Below are 20,796 nucleotides of genomic sequence, written 5' to 3'. Positions count from 1 at the left end.
CAATGTTCTTATTTCTCTTTCTAAATGTCTATCTCCACACAAGAGCAATCACAAGGAAAATCAAAGAAGCAAAGCTGTCACTGCCAACGTGTAATGACATGGTTCAGTTCACAATCAATACGGTATATTTCTTATAGAGCATATCCTGTCTCAGTTTTTTTTCCTGGGTGTATATTTGTGTGTTTAACAGCCACACTATCTAAATGAAATCTATGCATACGGTGTGACATACAATCAAAGGAAAAACACTATCTGCCATGCATTCGATGTTGTCACACTTAGCATATAACTTGTATAGCATGCGATGCAATAAAACTAATTTCATGCATGATTGAGCCTGAGTCACATACAGATTTTTAATACAATTCTCATAAGAAATGTTAAAAGGAGCTATTTGTAAGTCTTGCTATTGCTACATAGCCAACGTTAGCACTAACAGCTGTTTACTTAGGCCTACAAGTCTTAGCAAGAGCTTCAGCCGTCGTTTGTTTTTACAAGACATGAAGTTTTAATATGCCCTCTGAGCAGCGTTACTTCCTCAGGGCTGAACGGACGCCACGGTGACTCCCGACACCTGCACTGACCAGTACAGTAGCATCCAACAACAAAAAAATAAAAAACCCAGGAAAACATGGCTCATATATGTGGTTTGCTAACATTGTTATGGAGAGAGCAATGAGAACGGAAAGAGTTTTTAAAGACCACAGAAATGATTTTCCAATTGTAATTCCATTGTAATATGTAATATTCAATGTAAAATTTCCTTTTGACTGTTGAATTCATCCAAAAAACACATTTTCTGCCGGGGGGTTGGATGTGGTTCCTTGGTCTGCCATTTTTAAAATTTTGTAATTAAACACAGCAGTGCTTTGAGTGAAGTGTTAACATCAGCATGCTGTGGTTTTATTGGTTTACCATGTTCACCATCTTAGTTTAAAACGTTAGCATGCTAACATTTGCTAATTAGCACTACACACAAAGTACAGTTGAGGCTGATGGGAATACCAAGAAAAAAGAAAAAGTCAGGGGAAAGTCGTGAAGATCCATCCTCAATTGACCGATTTCTGTAACAAATTTCATCCAAAATGATGTTGAGATATTTCAGTCTGGATCCAGTTGAACCCCGAAAAACCCTAAAGTCACGCCGCTGGCTTGACCAGCTGGATTTTCTAAGAAAACGCCTTAAGCTCTCCTAAAAGTTATACGCTCCTAATAGATGCGGCAAACTGGTCTCCAGCAGGGCCAGATGAAGAACTTATGACTGGTTCTAAAAGATCAGAGTGACCGAGCAGAACAGCTCGCAGGCAAGTGCCTACTGACTCAGTGAGTTCAGCTAGTCAGGTGGGACCATCACCTTAAAGGCTGTGTGTAATTCTAAGGGGCTGGGTGAGAGGTGGTTATTTACAATTTTCCTTCTCATATTGCAAAATCAGGAACCAGCTAGTCAAAACAGCCTCAGACCCAAATTCTTTTGCTGAATGGCTCTATTCAAAGAGAAGCACACAAGTACACCACAGACTTCTGTTAGGACCCTCCCTGTCAGATAAGATACAAATGCAACATTGGCCTCGTTCAGACCTGGATTCAGAATAGCGATCAGGCGATCCGATCACAAGTGGACAGCTCAGACTACATCAGTTCACACCTGCTATTAGAATGCGTCTCCACATGCGTCTCGAGGGACAACCCATACATCATTTCTGTTTGTGACATTTTTAACCAGTCTGACTATGACAAACGGGTTCAGTGTCCGTGTGTGTGTGTGTGTGTGTGTGAGAGAGAGAGTGAGAGAGAGCGAGAGAAAGAGAGAGAGTGAGTGAGTGAGTGAGTCGTAGCCATGTCGTTTAGAGGGGTGAAGTTACTCTTCATAAAAACCTTGTGAAGTTATAGCACAGTTATCAGTGGGTTCATTTGTTGTGTTTACTGCCACTGAAGAAAAAAATACTCTGTTGTTCTGATGGCATGGTAAAGTTTCCGTCACCTGTATGTTACCCAGGCTAAATTATCTTACAACCACAGGGTTCGGAGCTGCAGCTAAACCAGTACAAAATGGATAAATAATGAAAATAAAACAGCAATTTTCAAAGTTGTAGATACAAATCAATTCAACTCCAAGCTTAGGATCTGAACTCATGCAGTGTGAAATTTAAAGATCAGGCGGATCATGATCTTGCAAAACGATTGGCCACACCTCTAACAATCTGCTTTTATACTGAGAATATTTTCATCCCCTGATGACATGCCACAGTCATGCTTGTTCATAAGTGTGTCAAGTCTTCTGCTTATTTCTTACATCAGATGACTGTATATTTAGCCTGTCATTAAAAAAATAAAAATAAATCATTTTTAAATTTGGTAGAGAAACAGCTGTTATTATAGTTTCTATAATGGTGATGCAGTAAGAGCAAATTAGGATGGTTTCACTTTTTATATCGTGCAAAGATGCAATGTGCTAATAATTGTAGGACTTGGGAATTAATAAATGGTACACCTTGTTCATGTATTCAGTGGTATGAAGGGAAACTGGCCCTCGAAGCTGGGAATTTCTAAGCAGTGTGAAATTCAAACATTATCCAGCGGGACTGGAAGAAAAAGGCATAATTTTGTTTTTGATCTTCTGTGTCCATGTGAGCTACAAGACAAGACTGATATTTCTTTCTTTTCAATCACTCCAAAGCTTAGCTGCAGGACTCCCAACACCTGCTGGTCCAAAGAGACTGTGTGAGCAACTGAGATGGACCAGCCTCCATCTCTCATCATCCCACCACCAATGTCTGTCTTTGAAATAACAAGCACTTCACATGCAGACATCAAAGACACACAGGTCACTGAGGCAAATATACATTGCCTTGAAGCTGGATTGGTCTATATGACAATAAATACGTGTATATATGAATGCATATATGTGATTTATATATGTGACAGACAGATTTTAATGGATTATACTAACGTATATTTATTCTGATTTCAGTGTTGTTACAGCAAGAAAACAAGGATGGAACGAGGATGTATAACGACAAGCATAATCAAGCCAGTGCAGAATGGAAGGTGTGTGTGGAAGGTGAAAAGCACTTTGCCGATGCAGATCTGCCTGCGTTCAAGTGGACAATGAAGGGACAAGAAAGACGGAAAAGCAAGATAGAATAGCGGATGTGAAAGCGTTAACGGAGGGCACAAAAGAAGAAAAAACACTCTGAGGTATCAGTTAACATCAGTCCAAAATTCCCTCTCTTTTAGCTCCATTTTGCTTTCGACCAACTCTTGCGGGAAAGAGCTGTCGGTCTTGCTTGACACATCTGCCCTGCTGCTGTTGACAACTTTCTTATATACATTGCTTGTTCTATTTTTATTGTTTTTTTTTCATTTTTATTTTCTATCTTGAGTAATTTGTCTATATGTGTTTGTTGATGGTTTGTTATTTTATCCTTGTGAAATTATTATTATTGTCATTATTATTATAATAACAAGTTTGATGAGACTGGGTGACATTGAACTATTGAATAGTAAAGTTACGGACCATAAATCCAAAATAATGAGCTAAAAGTGGCTGAAATGTTGGGAACCTGCAGAGTTGGTGATAATCCTCTCTTTTCGTCATCACTCGTGACTTCTTCCACTGTCGATGTGAAAATATTGATTGCAGCTTTAAAGTGCATTTGTATTAATCATAAAATGTTGACCCTTTGTATCAATATTTCTTATTTTAAGTGAATAAACATGTATGGACAGTTCTACATTTCTGAATCGATTCACTAAAGCCAAAATTAATTTTTGTTTATCATTAATAATGTTGACAGAATTAAATCATACAGTTACATATTTGTAGATATTCCACGGGTTTCAGGATGGTCATTCCCCTTTGGCGATTTTAAAGCTTTACTACCTCTAGAGCCTCTAGAGGAGGATCTGGACCTCTCTTCTGATTGACTCTCTTTTGATTGACTCTTCTGACTGTTTTCTGAGTAATCTAATAAAAATATAGCAGATTCAGGTAAAACACTCAGAGAAATCAAATCCTGCAGGGTTGGACGGTGGGTTTTAAGACTCAGTTTCTGAATACAGGCTGTGTGCATTTCTCTGTGGACTGAGGCTTTGATACTTTCACAGTATTAATATAGAACCTAGACCTGATCTATAATCACACTACACATGGAAATCTACCTCTATACTATATGTATAATATATATACTATATATACAAGTAAAGTGAGAGCCTGAAAATATCATGACACCAGGAATTATGAGTTTCCAAAGATTCCCAGCCCTAAATTTGTGGTTTATTACAATGTTAAACAAAGTATGTGGTACTGATATTAATTTTTCCTATTTGATCATTCTTCAGTGTGTGCCAGGAGTTCTGCACACACATGAAGGACCAACACAACGCATCAGTGTCTGAATTATTATTGGTATCAGCATGAATCTCTGCATAGCACAAGCTGAACAGTCTCAGTATCCACTGTAGAAGCTGCAGAAAAGCACGTGTCAGTGTGCAGAGTGAATGTGAGGCTGATGGCCTTTAGATAGACGACTGCATAAGTGAGGCGTGATTAGTGTGTAAGGTATTGTGGGAAAACCATCGAGCTGAAGCAGTAGAGGTAAAAAATAAATAAATTAAAAAAAAGAATTGGTGAATCAGTTCAAGTCCTGATAGCAAACTGATTAATGGAGAATGACTAATCAAAGGAAGGAATTGTAGGAAATTACAATTTACACGTTAGAGCTGTTGAACTTCAGTCAAACAATCAAACAACGGGCAGAATGAGGATGTTGATGAAGCAGAGGAAATCTTCAAGCATTGAAAATGTCCAATAAAGTCATTACACCCTTGTGAACCGGCACAGCATGACCTCTCTGACTGAGGATACCCCTGTGTACCAAGACGCTGTGACCTTTACGCTAGTACTCAACTGGTGGATGACCCATTTTGGAATAAAACTCTCCACTTATTCTCAAATTATGCTGATTTCATCATTCATGTCACAAGGCAGACTTGTTTAATAACATTTATTGTGAGCCAGGACAACTGCGTAAGTAGCCGAGGGGAAACCACATGGGCTTGATAACCCAGCTTTGTTCACTTTCGGGACACACATGGTCTCTGTTGACTTGACTTTGACTGTGTCTGCACAGAGTGGGGCAAACACAGGTCAGCATCCCACACTGAGGTGCAGAATTCAAACAGAGCAGACAGATAAGGAATAAGGTCAGGGATCATCAAATGCCAGCAATGGTTTGTAGTAGTTTATCTATGAATTGCTCTTAAGTTCAAAACATGGATTGACAGGCAGCTCGTATTTTTCTAGTTCCCAGCTCCTCTCGACAGGAAACAACTGAAAGGGGAAATTATTTGACCTCTGCCTTGAAAGATGTCTTCCCCCGAGTGTCTCGTGGTTTCTGCAGCTGCACTCACATCATAGCCAAAGGAACAGAGTGATAATATTTTCTCATTATTTCAACCACCACTCATTATGTGCAACTCACAGGGACACTGACATTAGGATTCACCTTATTCAGAGAGGCTAAATGGGAACAAGCTGCAGCACACATTGATCACAAGTGCACTGAAAATAACCGAGCTTTGACCCAGGGATGAGAGCATCTACAGAATCTGTTGATTTACTGCAGTATCTGCTGACCAAGTTGTTACAGCTCTACATAAAAGTCAAGTCATCTGCGGAGAATATGACAGAAACCACATGGCAAAACCACATCATATGTTTGCAATCTATTTCCATAGTCGCTCCTGGTTGGTTTGCACATGTTGTGAAATTATTATTCTATCTAATGGCCTTTGAGCTACAATTTATGAATGAAAATGTCTAAACAAGAGTCACGCTGGCTTACTCACTTGCCCAAACATTATTCTTTCTTTCTTCTTCTTTCTGTATCGGATCAATTTGAAAACACGTCACGGATATGAAGAAAAAAATAACTCACATAATCCAACAACCCTAAAAAGGAAAGTTAAAGTTTAAGATCTAGCTAGCTATTTGGCTGTGTTTTTATTACCCAAGATAGCAGCATAGCTTGATGTATAGCAGTGTCATCCGTCACCCGTGTCAGAACTTTGTTGCAAACTGCAATATCCTGACCACTATTGGATATCAGATAGCTGTGTACAACTGTATGGATATCAATGAATCCTTCAGATATTAGTGATCCCCTGAACCTTCCTCTAGTGCTACAAAGAGGTTGTTTGGTTTTTAGGTTATGGATTGCCACAAAATTTGGCATGGATATTTCCTACTCAGGATAATCCGTTAGAACTGATTTCCTCATTTCTTCTCTGACACCGTCAAGTCAAAACTTCAGTCGGTCCAATTGTTTGCTTTACACCCATACACCCGCAAAACTAAGGATGTTCCCATTCGAGGCACTTCTTTAACTGGAAGCTGCAGATTCATCAACATACCTGCCCTGCTGCCTTCAGATGGCTGTAACCAAAATACCAACAACCCATTTTTCTCATCTGAATGAGCTCTTTTTCCAACAGGCAGACAAGCAAAGCAAATTCTAAGGACAGGAAAATACAAAACTGTTAAAGCTATCCTTGCAATGGTCAAAGCACCACTACAAAACACCTTGGGTTGCACAAATCACCTTATGTTTTTCTACTAAAGTATGACATGTAAGGTTTAATTTCTCCTCAGCTGAGGGAACTCCTTAAGGGTGATGCAAAGAATCTCAAGGTTTCAAGGTTAACAAGGTTGTAGGAGCTATTTATTTGTTGTTAGTATTTAATTGTTGTTTTTTATTAATAATTAGTATTGTTTGATTGATTATTCTAGGTGTTTGCTTTATTTAGATTTGATAGTATTTTCTTTTGCTAGTTGTGTGCTTAGTTATTTCCTTGTTTAGCATATTTAGTTTTTTGCGTAACTAGTATTTTGTTTTGTTTATGAATTAGGTAACACTGTGGGCACCTGAGGTTATATAGGTAGGAAGGCAGGAATAGGACCAGAATGCACCTGGGTGGGCTTATGGTTTTTTTTTTTTTTTAACCAGAGCAAGAGAGGCCTGCAGGAAACAGGATTTCTTTGTTCTTTGTTTGCTTGCTTGTTTTTGACAAATTAACCATAAGAAACGCAGAAACTTGCAATGCAATGCACTTCTTTTGCCTGCGTACACCACATGCCCATTGTGCGTCAGTGGCCTTTTGATTTTATTCATTTATCACCATAAACTTAGCCATGTTGCAGTTAAGATAGAGTCAGTGGTATTTTGGTCGCTGAGGTCTTTTGTGCAACGGTTTGACTGACTTTAAGTGATTCTTTAAGTATAAGACTAAGATAAGGAGAAAACCTTAAATACTTCGGTGAAGGTTTTACGGAAACCTTAAGGAGAAGACTTAAGGGTGTTTTGTGCAACTGTTTTTATTTTAAGAAAACATTAACTCGGACCTTGCTGCCTGGTTACTTCCACTTTGTGATGCAGAATTTCTGTCAAGCACAAGCTGAGCTTAAAGTAGCTCCTGCTCCAGAGCAACTGGAGACATCATTCAAGTATTTTTATTGGTTGGGTGGTATTACCCATGACAACTAAAGTGACCTTTACATGTAGAATCAATTCCTCCTTTAACAGCTGAAGGAAAATGTACTCCATGTCTTTGTTCTATAATGTGACAGTGTCCAGTGATGACTGAGTCATAATCTAAATGTCAAAGCTTTCCTTTGAGGTCAGAGATGTGAACTGAGAAATGAGTCACAGAGACACGTCAATTTTAGTTATTAAGGGAGAAAGTTAATAAGGACGGATTTTTAACTGATCCGTGGCTGGTGACAAACAGGCATTAAGGGTTTGAACATTTAACAGAGGACAACATAATAGCATGAATGTGATTGGTGACATAGAAAAACAAAACAAAAGTTAATGAAAAGGCAGCCGACAGATAAACAGCCCCATCTTATCAAGAGGGCAAACAACTGTGGGAATGGAAATTACTTCATTCCTCTGAGAGCCTCTACTCCCGGCACACTGTGAATGAATAAATAAATCAATAAATAGCCAAATGCAACATGTATGAAGACGGACTGGATGAGAGGAACATTAGCCGACCGACACTTGAGCATGCACATTTATATTCAGGCCTGTTGTATTTGTTCAGGACGAAATTTTAACCTCATGAAAATGTAATCATAGTTATTACTTGAAGGGTTTTTGTGCATCTTCAGACACAGTTGCGTGGGGAAGAGGTGGGTACACACTCTGCATAAAAAAGGCTGTCATGATTTTCCCCATTTCCTGTGATGTATTGCACTTACATGAATGAATCAAATATGGCACTGCTGTTATGATGTAAGATACTTGTATTTTTGATGTTCTTAAAAGAGATTCTTTCTTATTTATTCTCTCTGTAAACTGTGAAATCGCTTTGGGTGTTTCAGACTTTTTAGCTAAGTACTTGATTAGATAATTGGTAACTGATTTGATTGATGTCATTCAAACAAAGTCTGCCCTTAAGTGAAGAGTAAATCTGTCATGGTGTTTGTTTTTTGTCGTTCTCTAACTTTAAACCTACCCAGACATGTTTTGCAATCACTTTATCAGTGTTAAGAACCACTTGACCTGACTGTCAAGCTTTTGTTTCACTGTGTACTCCAGTGGTTTGTATGTATTCCAAATTTGAGATGAAGTAGCTCAATGCTCCTGATTGAGAACATTTAGGAGGCTATGTACTAACCCTGTTTAAAATTACAGTTTTCAGTTAAGCATTGCACATTTATTAGATCCACTAGGACTTGATGGGTTATTCTCTGGGTTAATCTACTGGTAGTTTGGTCCATAAAGTTACAGAAAATAACAAAAAAAACAAAAACACTCTTTCTCTTGATTGTCCCTAAAAAATGTACAGTTTAAAAATTGATTTAAAAATGTGTTGAAGCATTTATGGCATTTTTTGCTGAAATGATTTATCAATCATCCAATAGCTGCTGAATAATTTTCTATTGATTGATCCTTTTAGGCTACATATGTAAATGAGCTGTGTTGAGCTGTGCCGTCTAGAAAAGCAGTGGAGCACAAAACAAAGAGTGATTTGCTGCTGAAGTTGGAGTTTTGGTTGTTCATCGTGTTGTTTATATCACAGTAAGTAAAGATACTTTAGTTTATACTTGACAGTGAAATAATGCTGGTCTTGTGCTTATGAATTAAATTACAGTACCTGAAATGCCAAAGTCGAAAATGGCGAGATTAACAGTCATGAGCTCAGGAGGCTTCAACTTGGTCTTTCGTTTGATGGTCATATAGATGACGTAGCCATTCCCTGTTGCAGACATTATTCCTGTGAGAGACAGAGGAAGTTGTAGAGAAAAAACAGTTACACTTCTGAGACACCAGTCACAGCTGCCTCCACATAAAATTGAATGCAAAGTGGATGTTCAGATTGGATAGTTCAAGTCTACTGTAGACGACAAAGTAAAAATGAATGTTTGCTCCTTTGACTGACTTTTGTTGGAGTGATATAAATACTGAGTTATCCTATTCAAGAAACATGTCATTTAGTAGAGAAATACTGCACAGAAGTCAGTGAACAATGCAGGTAAGCAGACAGAAACAGGTCGAACGGACATACACAATGGAGGAATCGAATTACTGAATCGATTGGAGTCATTGAAGCATGATATTTTGTTGTGTAGGATGGAGGTGGTACTGAACTGGAGCGATTTTTAGCAATGATGTAGACTGACAGCCAACACAGGAAAAAGCCAACACCCCATCAAAATCAGCTTCAACAAACGGTCAATATGTACGTTAGTATGTACAGTTAGAAAGATAAATGTTGTACATTACTTTCACACCATTACATCAACGGGAAACATTACACATTTGCATCAGTAGGTAAAGTACAATTTTGATAGAATTGTAGAAGAATTTTACTTTGCACTCGTTGAAAATTGGGGCATTTGCTACCTAACGGTAATATCAACTGGGTTACTGAATAGTTGGACAGTTAATCCACGATAATCAGAAACATAACCAAGGAGCAACATCAGTGTTATGTCACTTCAGGAATGCAGCTACAATTTATTACCACAGCCTGGCTGACTTCTTATCTCGGAGTCCAATCAGCGGTGTGTGTGTGTGTGTGTGTGTGTGTGTGTGTGTGTGTGTGTGTGTGTGTGTGTGTGAGAGTGTGTGTGAGAGAGAGAGAGAGAGAGAGAAAATGGGGTGTGTGTGTGTGTGTGTAAGACAGAGAAAGAGAGTGTGTGAGGGTGAGAGAGAGGAAATTACATGTTTAATTGTCATTTCCAGTTTGTTGAATGAAGCCTTTGAATGTGTCCTCACTACAGGACGTTAGGAAAAGTGTCCACACTTCTTGAAAATAACCAAACTCAATCCCACTCAAACGTAAGGTTTATATAAAAATGGACCCGTGCATCGTTATGCATGTTAGCTGTGTGTTTAGCTGGCTACTTAACCAAGCCAAGCATCCTAATATGTGTTGTTTTGGACAGTCTGAGTTTAGTTCAATTGTAAGAGTATTCCTCTTGAGATCCAAACAGCAGCAACCTATAGATGTGGATGAGGCGGAAAGACCTAATAAAGCTAACATTCTTACATAGCTAATGTGTTAGCAAACATTTACCTATTTACCTGGTGTACAAAAGTGCAATATTCAGTTTCTTTGGAGCTGTTTTCTGTTTTCACCTCCATCTTTGTCAACAGCTAATTTTAATTGCCTTCTCTTTAGCATACACCGGGTCAGCAGAGCTTTTCTGCTGCTGCAGGAAAATACTGGCAAATTAATGAGAGCAGTGAGACTGCATACAGCACATTGGAGGACCATAAAACCAAAACAATGAGCTATAAAGCTGCAATGAGCTGCACAGCTAGGTAATCAGTCCCTGTTGGTCAACTTCTTGTGAAAGTACAGCACTGTACTTGATTCTTTGTGCTCAGCAAACTTGAAAACTGACATAAGAGAACAAGGTCTCAGTAGAGCTTCATGCTATAGCTGTTTAGTCATGACTTTCTGATATGAAGTGCTAAAAGTTGAATGTTTTCAAGTCATAGATCTTAATAACTACTCCTCCCAGCCTCGCACTTAATTATCTTATGTCTAGTCTGGAGCCATTCGGCTGTGAAATATAATCCTAACCCTAACAGGCAAACTGCGCTCCAGGCCCGAGCCCAGTCCCAGACGGACCTATAACCTACGAATGATTAATTATTAATATCTATTTTAACAAGCACAGCTTTTCTAGGCTTTACGGCACTGGTCACATGACGCTACTCAACCAATCAGAGAGAATGGGGGAGAGGGATATAAGAGGGAAAGAAAGAGACAACATGGTGTTAAAGCTGTTCAATTGTTAAGATGTGTTGAGATTGTTTAATATAAAAATGCTTGAGACTGTTAGGATGTGAAATGGGGTTAACAAAAAATCTCAAGCTACATTCTTTTTATGTCACTTTTCTAAAATTAAGCACTTTATTTTAAGATGCACATATGTCAAATATATCTATTATTTATTACAGCCCTTATTACAGAGAGGAATATTTAGTCGACCATCCCTCCAGGTCCCCGCTGCCCAATGAGATGTTATTCAAATTCAGAATTAGTTGCACCTGATGTACACAAATATAAATTTTATATATCCCCAAATCATAATTGCGTCATAAAAGTGTCAGTCATGTAATAACACAGCTGCTAATGAACACAAATGTAATGCCCAAAGCAGTCACAGGAAATCAAGCGAAGCATAAAATTCAAATCGAATTAAAAACTAAGTCTGGTCTGATGAATCTCGACTTGTGCTAAGGCACGCAGATGGTGGGGTCAGAGTTTGGCACCGACAGAGTGAATCCGTGCATCAACTTGGCTTGTGACAACAGTCAAAGCTGCTGGAGGTGATGTAATGATGTGGGGACTATTTTCTTGCCAGGCTTCAGGCACTTGAATACCAATCAATCATGGTTTGACTATTGATGCTGATCATGTGCCTCCCTTTTTGGCCACAGTTCACTCAGCTGTTTGAGAGACACAGTACTAGTGTGGTGTTCCTAACAGAGTGCTCAATGAGGGTAATTATTATCATGAATTACTCTTAATTACACGCTCAGTCGTGAGTTACACTCAAGTGTTTGATAAAAGCAAACAACGCGGGCTGCCTCACATCTATCAAAGTTAATAATAATTAGTAAATAGTAAATAATCCCATATTTTTTTTTTTTTTTTTAAGTATATTTTTTTGGGCTTTTTATGCCTTTATTTGATAGTATAGTGGAGAGAGACAGGAAACGGGGAGGCAGAGAGGGGGAATGACATGCAGTAAAGGCCGTCCGATGCGGGATTCGAACCGGGGCCAACTGCAGCGAGGACTGTAGCCTCTACACATGGGGCGCCTGCTTAGACCACTATGCTACACGACACCCCAATAATCCCATATTTAATGCTGTTTCAATCATCCACGACTGCAGCTCAGAGCTACACAAGTATTCATTCAGCGCGTGAATTGTTGCGTAGATCTGCTCCCAAGATCTCAATAACAATAGCCATTGATTGAAAGGCCTGGAAGCTCATAATTTGTACCCATGGAAACCTATCCATCTTTCGACCTCTCCACACGTATTTTGTCCCACGTGACAGAAATGCAGCATTTTTGAGACTAAATTAGACAATTAATACATGAAAGATACGTAACAAGAGTCTTGTCGAGAGACACCCAGAATGCAACGTGTCGCATTTTACAGATAAGCAAATATATGTGCCACTACACCCGTCAGTCATGAGAAGATGATAATGTGTCCTAAGTGTCTAAAGTTTAAAGGGGTAAATTTTCCAGGTGTTGTCTGTGTAATTAGCCATTTAAATGCTTTTGTGTCTGTCGAGTTCTTCCATTGTTCACTGTTGTTTGTGCATAAACCTGGCCCTCATTTATGCAGCGACTGCAGTAACTTTAACTGTAATTTATTCTCATCCCTCATCTGGCAAAATAAAAACAAAATTTATAAAGACCATTTTTGGTGGAACACTTTGCCCCAGGAATGACTGAGCTTGATTGAAATCGCCCCATGAAATGACATAATTAAAAATGCCAGTCAAACCTGAGATGATGGAAAACCACTGAGAATGTGGCGCTCATGTTGGTACCATGCGTCAATTTCAGTCACTCCTCATCACTCCGTGCACACAGATGGCCAGAAATGTAATTATAGACACTCTGTAGTTGACTTTAAAGAAATAGTAAATTCATATGCTCTAAGATGCTTATGAGTCACCATCACTAAGAGTAATCTCTTTCTCTTTCTCTTTCATCTCTTTCACATAGTGAATGGGGAGTGATTCTGGACACAGCACCTGTCTTAAAAGCCACAGATGGAAAGAATCTCCAGCAGTTTCAGCATGTAACGTAACAAACTGTGGTCTGTTTATCTCTCCCCTGATCAGTTTACCTCTAAATGACATGTGGGGGTCTCAACCATAGTCCGTCCATGTGAGTCATCTATGCGTTTGTGTTAGTTTATGGACAATCGCTACCTGGTGAATTGTTGTTGTAACCGAACTGATGAAATGAATAAGCTATTTTCTTCTAAGGTAAGATATCAAATGTGTTATCTAGCTTCAGTCCACACAGAAATGCACAGTCTGTATTCAGAAACTGAGCCTTAAAACGAGCCGCCTGGACTTCTGTAACTTTGTGATGTCACAACAAAGCAGTCACCGCTCTCAGCCATGTTCCAAGCCCCGCCCACCTGGACCACCATACAACCTTGCAGAAGTTGGTTTCTCTGAATGTTTTAGCTGAAATCTGTTATATTTTTATTCAATCACACAGAGAACAGTCAGCCAATCAGAATCAGGTTCATCACCTTTTAGTGTCCCCCGGAAACACCTGCTTCGTGTTGTGAGTATTTGCAGCGCATGTGTTGTCAAATTGATGAAGATGTTTTCTGAATTTGCAGCAACCATTGCATGGGAATGTGAATGACACAAAGACAATAAAAGCTTCAGGCAGAACCATTCACATCAGGCAGTCAACAACCTCTGGCAGCAACATATTCCTGTCATCAAATCATCACTACACTAGGGACTGAAATATAAAAAAAAGATCCTGACATTTCCGGTGAAGAAGAGACTACAGGCTATAATTAGGGAGGAGAAAAAAAAGTAGAGTGGTGACGGAGAAAAATATAGCAGCATGGTAATGTCCCCATTCTGCATCCACATTGTTATCAATGAAGCACAGGATCCACCGTCAGATGACGTGACAGTATCCACAACAAGCAAACTGATTTTCATGGCCTATTGTGTGTTCTTCAGTTTACTGTACACAACAATGAGAAGAGGAATGCAGCAAGACATTTTCATTCAGTGCAACAAACACGTCATGTCTAATGTGAACTGACAGTGAACCCTGAGAGGGTTTGTCTCACCAATGAAACAACTGGAGTGTAAAATTGTATTGTAAATACGGTTTAAATATGTAATGTTATATAACATTTTTTTTCTTTCTAACTTGTAATAACAGATAATAAATCAAATGTTTGTGTGTGATGTGATGTGATGTGATGTGAAACGGCTCTTTAGCTTACAAATGTACAGAGATGTCAAAACTCAGAACAAATGGAACCAAACAGCAGACAAAGTTAGCGATTAGCTGGTCAGGAGCTAAAAGGGAGGTAAATATGTGAATAAGTTCTCCTGCTCCCAGGTATTAGTAAAAAAAAAAAAAAGTCAATAATTGCACCTTTAATGGAGCTATTTGTAAGTTTTGCTATTGCTACATAACAAACGATAGCATTTACAGCACCTGGTAGTGATGCGACAGTCTGCGGTCTGGCAGTGAAATGATTCCCACACAAAGTGCAGCAGTGTTTTCTATCGGCTGACTAAGCACATCTGCTCAGTCAAACCTGAACAAAGGTGAACTGTAACCTGTCAAATCCAGTGGAGCTGGAGATCGCAGCACAGACGCAAATGCATGATTGAATTTGTACATTGTGCAGGATTCAATAGCAATGAATGGGAAATGAAGCAAATATTCAGAGGATGGAAACGTAATGTGACCGTACGTTTACTGTGTCTCCGCCAGGCATAATTTTTGCAACTGCAGGAAAGCAAGTAGTCTAAAACAGATTTGTCACTACATACCTCTAAATACAATTACACAATTGACTAAACCAATCTCATATGTGGGACCTCTGAGCGATGTCTCAGTAAATACGAAGCAAATTGAAAAAAATATGAGCTCTTCATCTTGGATTTTTGACATGCGTCACATTGACCTAACAAGGCAGTTTAAAGATTAGCTGTTCACAGTAAATGTAGAGTTGACAGGTCATTTTGCAAAGCAGAAGAAAAAAGTGCATTTTCAGTGGTAATGAGTAACCTAGGAATTAATATGATTCTGTATTAATTTAAGGTCACTAATAGAACAGTTTAAAATGGTGTTTTTGATTGCACTTGGCTCGAGAGGCTGATCTGTGGGGATAGTCGCACGCCCCAAGCGTTTGGCATTAAGGCACATGGCACAAATATGATGCCAGGTGGGGCCGACTGTCTGTTGGCTCCACCACAATCTGACTGGCTATTTGTCAATTACTGTTGTTGTCATTACCTCGTACGTCTAACACACACACACACACATGTGAAAGTCTGCCCTTTGAGAGCCCAAATGGCTCAGTGATCACCAGCTGTAGGATATTGTTATAAACCAAGCAGCTGGTAAAAAATAATCTTTCTGAGAGGATTACCAAACATTAAAGCAGCAGGAGTCATGTAGATAACATGCTATAATTTGGCTTATTTTCTAACGGCGGATATAAATGGAAGGGAATCAAGCAGCATCATCAACAACATGTTCAACAAGCTGAGGAGATCAGGTGCCGAGTCACATTAATACCTGTATTAAACTGTTTGGAAAATGTGTAATAGTGCATTATGTCAAACTGCAACATTGTGTAATTTTCTGGTTTTGCTTCTGTCTGAAGTAACTGTTGCTGCACCACTTTTCAAACTATTAGAATTTACGCCTTGTGGTTGTACGCCTCCGCCAACCAGTCAAGTTACGGAAAATATGCTCACAACCTCTCCTTCCTGAGTTATAGCATTGAATAATAGTCGGAAAGTTTTGTGCAGGACATTATGATGTCACACTATGGATATTTAATAATAGTGACTAAACCTGGGGTGTTTGGAGCAGAGATTGGAAAACCGTGTGCATGAACTTATTCATGATATTACATGAGGAACAGAAAGCAGCAGCAGCGCAACTTACACTTATTATTGTGAAATATACAGAGCAAATTTAAAGACGCACTCAGTCCTGTTTCCCCGTTCTATTGTATCTTGCACGTACATGCCCTTTTGTCAGCACAGCTACAGCTATTAACGCAGGGACATTCTCTTATCTGGGAGCTTTCAAACAACACGGCTGTACAACTGAGCAGTTCAGCAACAACAACACTAATCATTTTCTCTCCTCGCAGGTTTCCATATAAAATAAATCTCATCCCTGGGTTAAGAAGAGTTAAACTCTCAGTCATAAACCTGCTGCCCTGTCAGCTGTTTTTCATTCACCCACTTTGACTTGCACAAATACATTTTTCACTGCTGAATAAACCTGATTCATTCCCAGTTTATTCATGAGGGCTGTTGAAATAAAATGGGAAATTAAATTAATAAATAACACAATGAGAGTACTGTATATCTCCTCATTTCCATGCACGCATATGATGCACTGCACAAGGAGCAGAAATAATAGCAAATAGAGGCTCTCGGCCAAGACTGGGCTGTTGGAACCACTGACGGAGAAAAACCAAGTAGGGAATTTGAATTGATAGAAATTGAACTGGATGAACTGCCTCTTCCTCTGTCCAGATATTTCTGTCCTCATCCAATGCAGCCTCTCTCTTATTCAATAGCTGATATATTGTTCGAAGAGGCTGATCCTCTACAGCTTCACTCGCATTGACCTCCGAGTTATAATCCACTTTCTCTGACTTGTCCTGTTGCTGCTGCTTAGTGTTAAAGAAGCCCCTCGGTCCGATCCGACGACCACAGGGACATCTGGAGACGGGCTTAGCTGTGCGTCACACTGGCTTATCATCAGGACAGTGGTTGTCAGTTTAATTCTTCTTACACTATGTACAAGCCCTGGCTTGTGTGTTTGCACCTCCTGACCAAACCTGGATTGGCCAAAAATTGTAAGAGTGAAGCGTTGTTGGTCCCCATTTTAGGTCTGGTCCCCTCAAAATTTCAGAAAGCTCCAGAAAAGAAGCAAAAGAAAATGCAAATGAATGAGTAATATTAAGAGCTGATTCTGCTCTCCTCTCTTCTGCTGTCAGCTGTCATCTCCTCCCCTTTCACCTCCGGTCCTCATATCCAGTGTCTAGGTCGAGCTCATCAGAGTCCAATCCTCATCACATCCAGATCTCCTGTGTTCTCTTCATTCCCAGTATCTAGACCCGGGGGATGTCCTATGCTACACACAACATCTTCCCCCTTTCTAATATGATAACATGACAAGGTCTAATCACCAAACACTCTCACATCTCTCACTTTTCCTGTTTCTGCACATGGCAAAAAAAGTTCCCTTGTTCAATCAACCTGAAGTTTCTCCTGATTGAAATAATATATGTTGCAGACATGACGCTCAATTGATTGGAGTGATCATGCCTGAACTTAGTGGAAAAAAGTCGGCTTGAACAGGTGGAGGCTGCAGGGTGACTGAGGTAAAGTAAAAGCCAAATATAATGAGGCCGTGGCCTGGCCTGTTCCCCTAGAAAGAGGGAAAATAAGAGGATATAGTGTTGGAACAAACATGAGCCGGGGGAGATGAATATAGCAGTTCAGTACTAGATGTGTGTGTGACATTTTAAATATGAGAAAAATGTTATAAAATGAGTGGCGGCCTTTAAACTATCTTCAGTTATAATCACAGGAAGAATGGTTTCTAATCATGTAGTGAGAACTTTTGCTAGGACTTTGTGCTCATTACAAATTAGACTTACGCATCAGTAAGATTCCCATCAAGCGGGATCCTCGTCTTTTTCCACAAGAAGGGAGATATCGGCGGTGGTAAGTGACGAACGCGGACAGCCTTCATTAAACATACTGTGGAGGAGACGAGCAAGTTCGTCGCAAAATTGCTTATAAAATTCTCGGCCATAAGCATTAGAGCCATTGCTCCTGCCACTCCTCACAGATTCAATAGTGACTGTAATCTCTTCCACGGTAATGGGCTGATTAAAATGGGTGGCAGTGTCTGAATGTATAACAGGTTGTTTAAGTTATCAGTTGGACGCTCTGAGGTGTACAGAGAAGAAGTGTGTAATTTTTCTAATGTCCCTAGGATAGGAAGAGGGTTCGTGAAGCTGATCACAGTGCGTCTGTCTCCATAATCAAATCAGAAAAGGTTGTGTAATTTCATTATTATAAGAAGAGAGGGAGATAATTTCACCCCGAAGAAAAAGCCTTTAAAATCTCCCTCTGTAATGAATTGGAAATTAACTCTGTTTTTTTAATATCAAGAAATAAATCAACAGAATAAAAACGTTTTCAAGACCAAGCAGTAGAGAGTTAAAGCGCCACTTAGGGCGATCTATTGAATACAGGGTGAAAACAATATTCATTTGAACAGAGGCGTGATAGGTAATCAATGAATGAAACATTGTAAGTAATCAATCTGCAAATAAGTACGGTGGAGATTTATGGTGGAGCAGAAAAAAAAAAGATTTTGAGGAAGGATTTCAGAACCTCCAGGGGTCTATGTAACCACTGTTTGTATGTTATCTATAAACCAAGTCAAGGACCTAACCACTTTAAAATTAGCAGCTTTTTTGGGGCTGTATCTATCGAGAGCTGGATTGATAACCCTGTTCAAATCGCTGCCAAGTATGAGTCTTTGTGTATTCAGACTAGGAATGGAGGACCAGAGTTCAACAAACACAATCGGAAATCAAACCATGGACAATGAATGTCCTGAAAACCACACCACAAAAGGCAGGTTAACAGTCAGGAGAACCTTTTCCCAAACAAAGGAAAGTACAGGCGGGAAAAAACATGAAAAACTTGTGGGTTCCTGGCGGCCTCCGTCGATCTTTTCGAGCCTGTGCTCTCAGTCCGAGATGGGCGGACGGGGAAACCACTTACAAGCCAAAGACCGCAGGTAAACAGGCTGGTCTCGACCGCCATGATAAAATATAACTCTCCTTAACAGAACCTAAGGACTTGGTCTTGGTCACTGGCTCAGTGCAGAGGTCATTGGGAAGCTGCTAATGTTAGCATCCTCAGCTAACCCGGTTGCTGCTAGCCAAGCGGAGGCTACTTAAAGAACCTAAAGGTTACGTGTACGATTCCCTTTTATTTTATTTTTTTACTGCAGAATGCCATGCATGTATTGTCAAATTAGTGAAGATGTTTTCATCATTTCTTTGTGTGTTGTCTATCTAACCTCTTTTGAGTGCAGTGAAAGAAACAGACACTTTTGTAAGTCTGTGAAACAGATGCAATGCGAATCTAATTTTGTTTTCCTACACAACAACATCTGTGGAGACAGACATGTTAAATTGCTGTCACAAAGATATTGTCATGGAAAGATGCTGTCATGGAGAGATGCAGCACTCCCTCCTCTATTTAATGCTCTCTATCACTTTCCCACACAGGTCATCGGTCTCAGCAACCAGCTTAGCTTGATTGATTCAAGGCCTTTGACTGTTTATCTTGCCACCACAAAACAACACTTTTCACAGTTTAGCACTTTTCTTGTCAAGTTAGAAGTAGAAAAATATCTAAGAAACACATATTCAGATTTTGAGCAGAATAGAGTAATAGGCCTTCCACCTGACATGCCGCCAGTAGGAAAGATAGATCATGACATGGATGTTAGACCACCCAGGTGGAAGGAGGTTGAGGAGGTAGTCAGGCGTGCAAAGGCTTCTTCGGCCCCAGGGCCAAATGGAGTCCCCTACCGGGTTTATAAAAGCACACCTGATATCCTAAAATTTTTGTGGAGGCAATTAAGAATAGTTTGGGAGAAACAGGTTATTCCCAGAGCATGGCGTAGGGCAGGAGGTGTTTTTATCCCAAAGGAGAAAGAATCCTCAGACCTGAGTTAGTTTCGAATGATCTCTCTCCTAAATGTAGAGGGGAAGATATTCTTTAGCGTAGTCGCACGGAGATTAACTAGTTATTTAGAAAGGAATAGCTTAATTGATACTGCAGTACAGAAGGCAGGAATACCAGGGTTCGCATGATGTTTAGAGCACACTAGCATGATTTGGCACCAGATTCAGGCAGCCAAGACAGAGAAAAGAGACTTGAATGTCATATTTTTGGATTTAGCAAACGCGTTTGGTTCAGTGCCACATAGCCTTATTTGGGAAGCATTTGATTATTTTAAAGTACCTGGAGTAGTGGTTAATTTAGTAAAATTGTATTTCCAAGAGCTTCTAAGTGGGTTGTAGGTGGAGAGAGGCGGCAGGATGGGGTGCGCCTTACACCAATTAGGGCCTACATGGATGACATGACGTTGATAACTACAACGGTGCCATGTATGAAAAGAATACTTGAGAGACTTAATAAAAACTTAAAGTGGGCTAGTATGAAAATCAAGCCTAGTAAGTCTAGAAGTATCTCTATAAGCAGAGGGAAGTTAAGTGATAGGAAGTTTGTAATAGATGAAGAGGAAATTCCAATAATTAGGGAAAAATCAGAGTGTAGATAGGTGGTACAGGGCAGACTTGAATGACGGAGAACAGGTAGTGCAGTTTCGGAAGGATGTTGCTGAGGGACTGGATAGAATAGATAAATCAGGGCTGCCAGGAAAGTTGAAACTGTGGTGTCTGCAGT

The 20,796-nt window shown here is 39.7% G+C and overlaps 1 protein-coding gene across 1 annotated transcript in view; it reads right to left on the bottom strand.

The window, feature by feature from the left end:
- The window catches only part of opn5 (opsin 5), a 42,719-nt gene that overhangs the window by 15,015 nt on the left and 6,908 nt on the right, over nucleotides 1–20,796 (bottom strand). Inside the window, exon 2 of the mRNA XM_023415202.2 lies at nucleotides 9,163–9,282. Coding sequence (XP_023270970.1) covers nucleotides 9,163–9,282 — 120 coding nt within the window. The remainder of the gene's footprint in view (nucleotides 1–9,162; nucleotides 9,283–20,796) is intronic.

The sequence above is a fragment of the Seriola lalandi genome, unplaced genomic scaffold, assembly GCF_002814215.2.
Source record: "Seriola lalandi dorsalis isolate HSWRI2012SDOR001 ecotype SW California unplaced genomic scaffold, Sedor1 jcf7180002054544, whole genome shotgun sequence".
Classification (NCBI taxonomy): domain Eukaryota; kingdom Metazoa; phylum Chordata; class Actinopteri; order Carangiformes; family Carangidae; genus Seriola; species Seriola lalandi.
The sequence above is the reverse complement of the archived record's forward strand: the minus strand, read 5'-3'. Positions and strand labels throughout refer to the sequence as shown.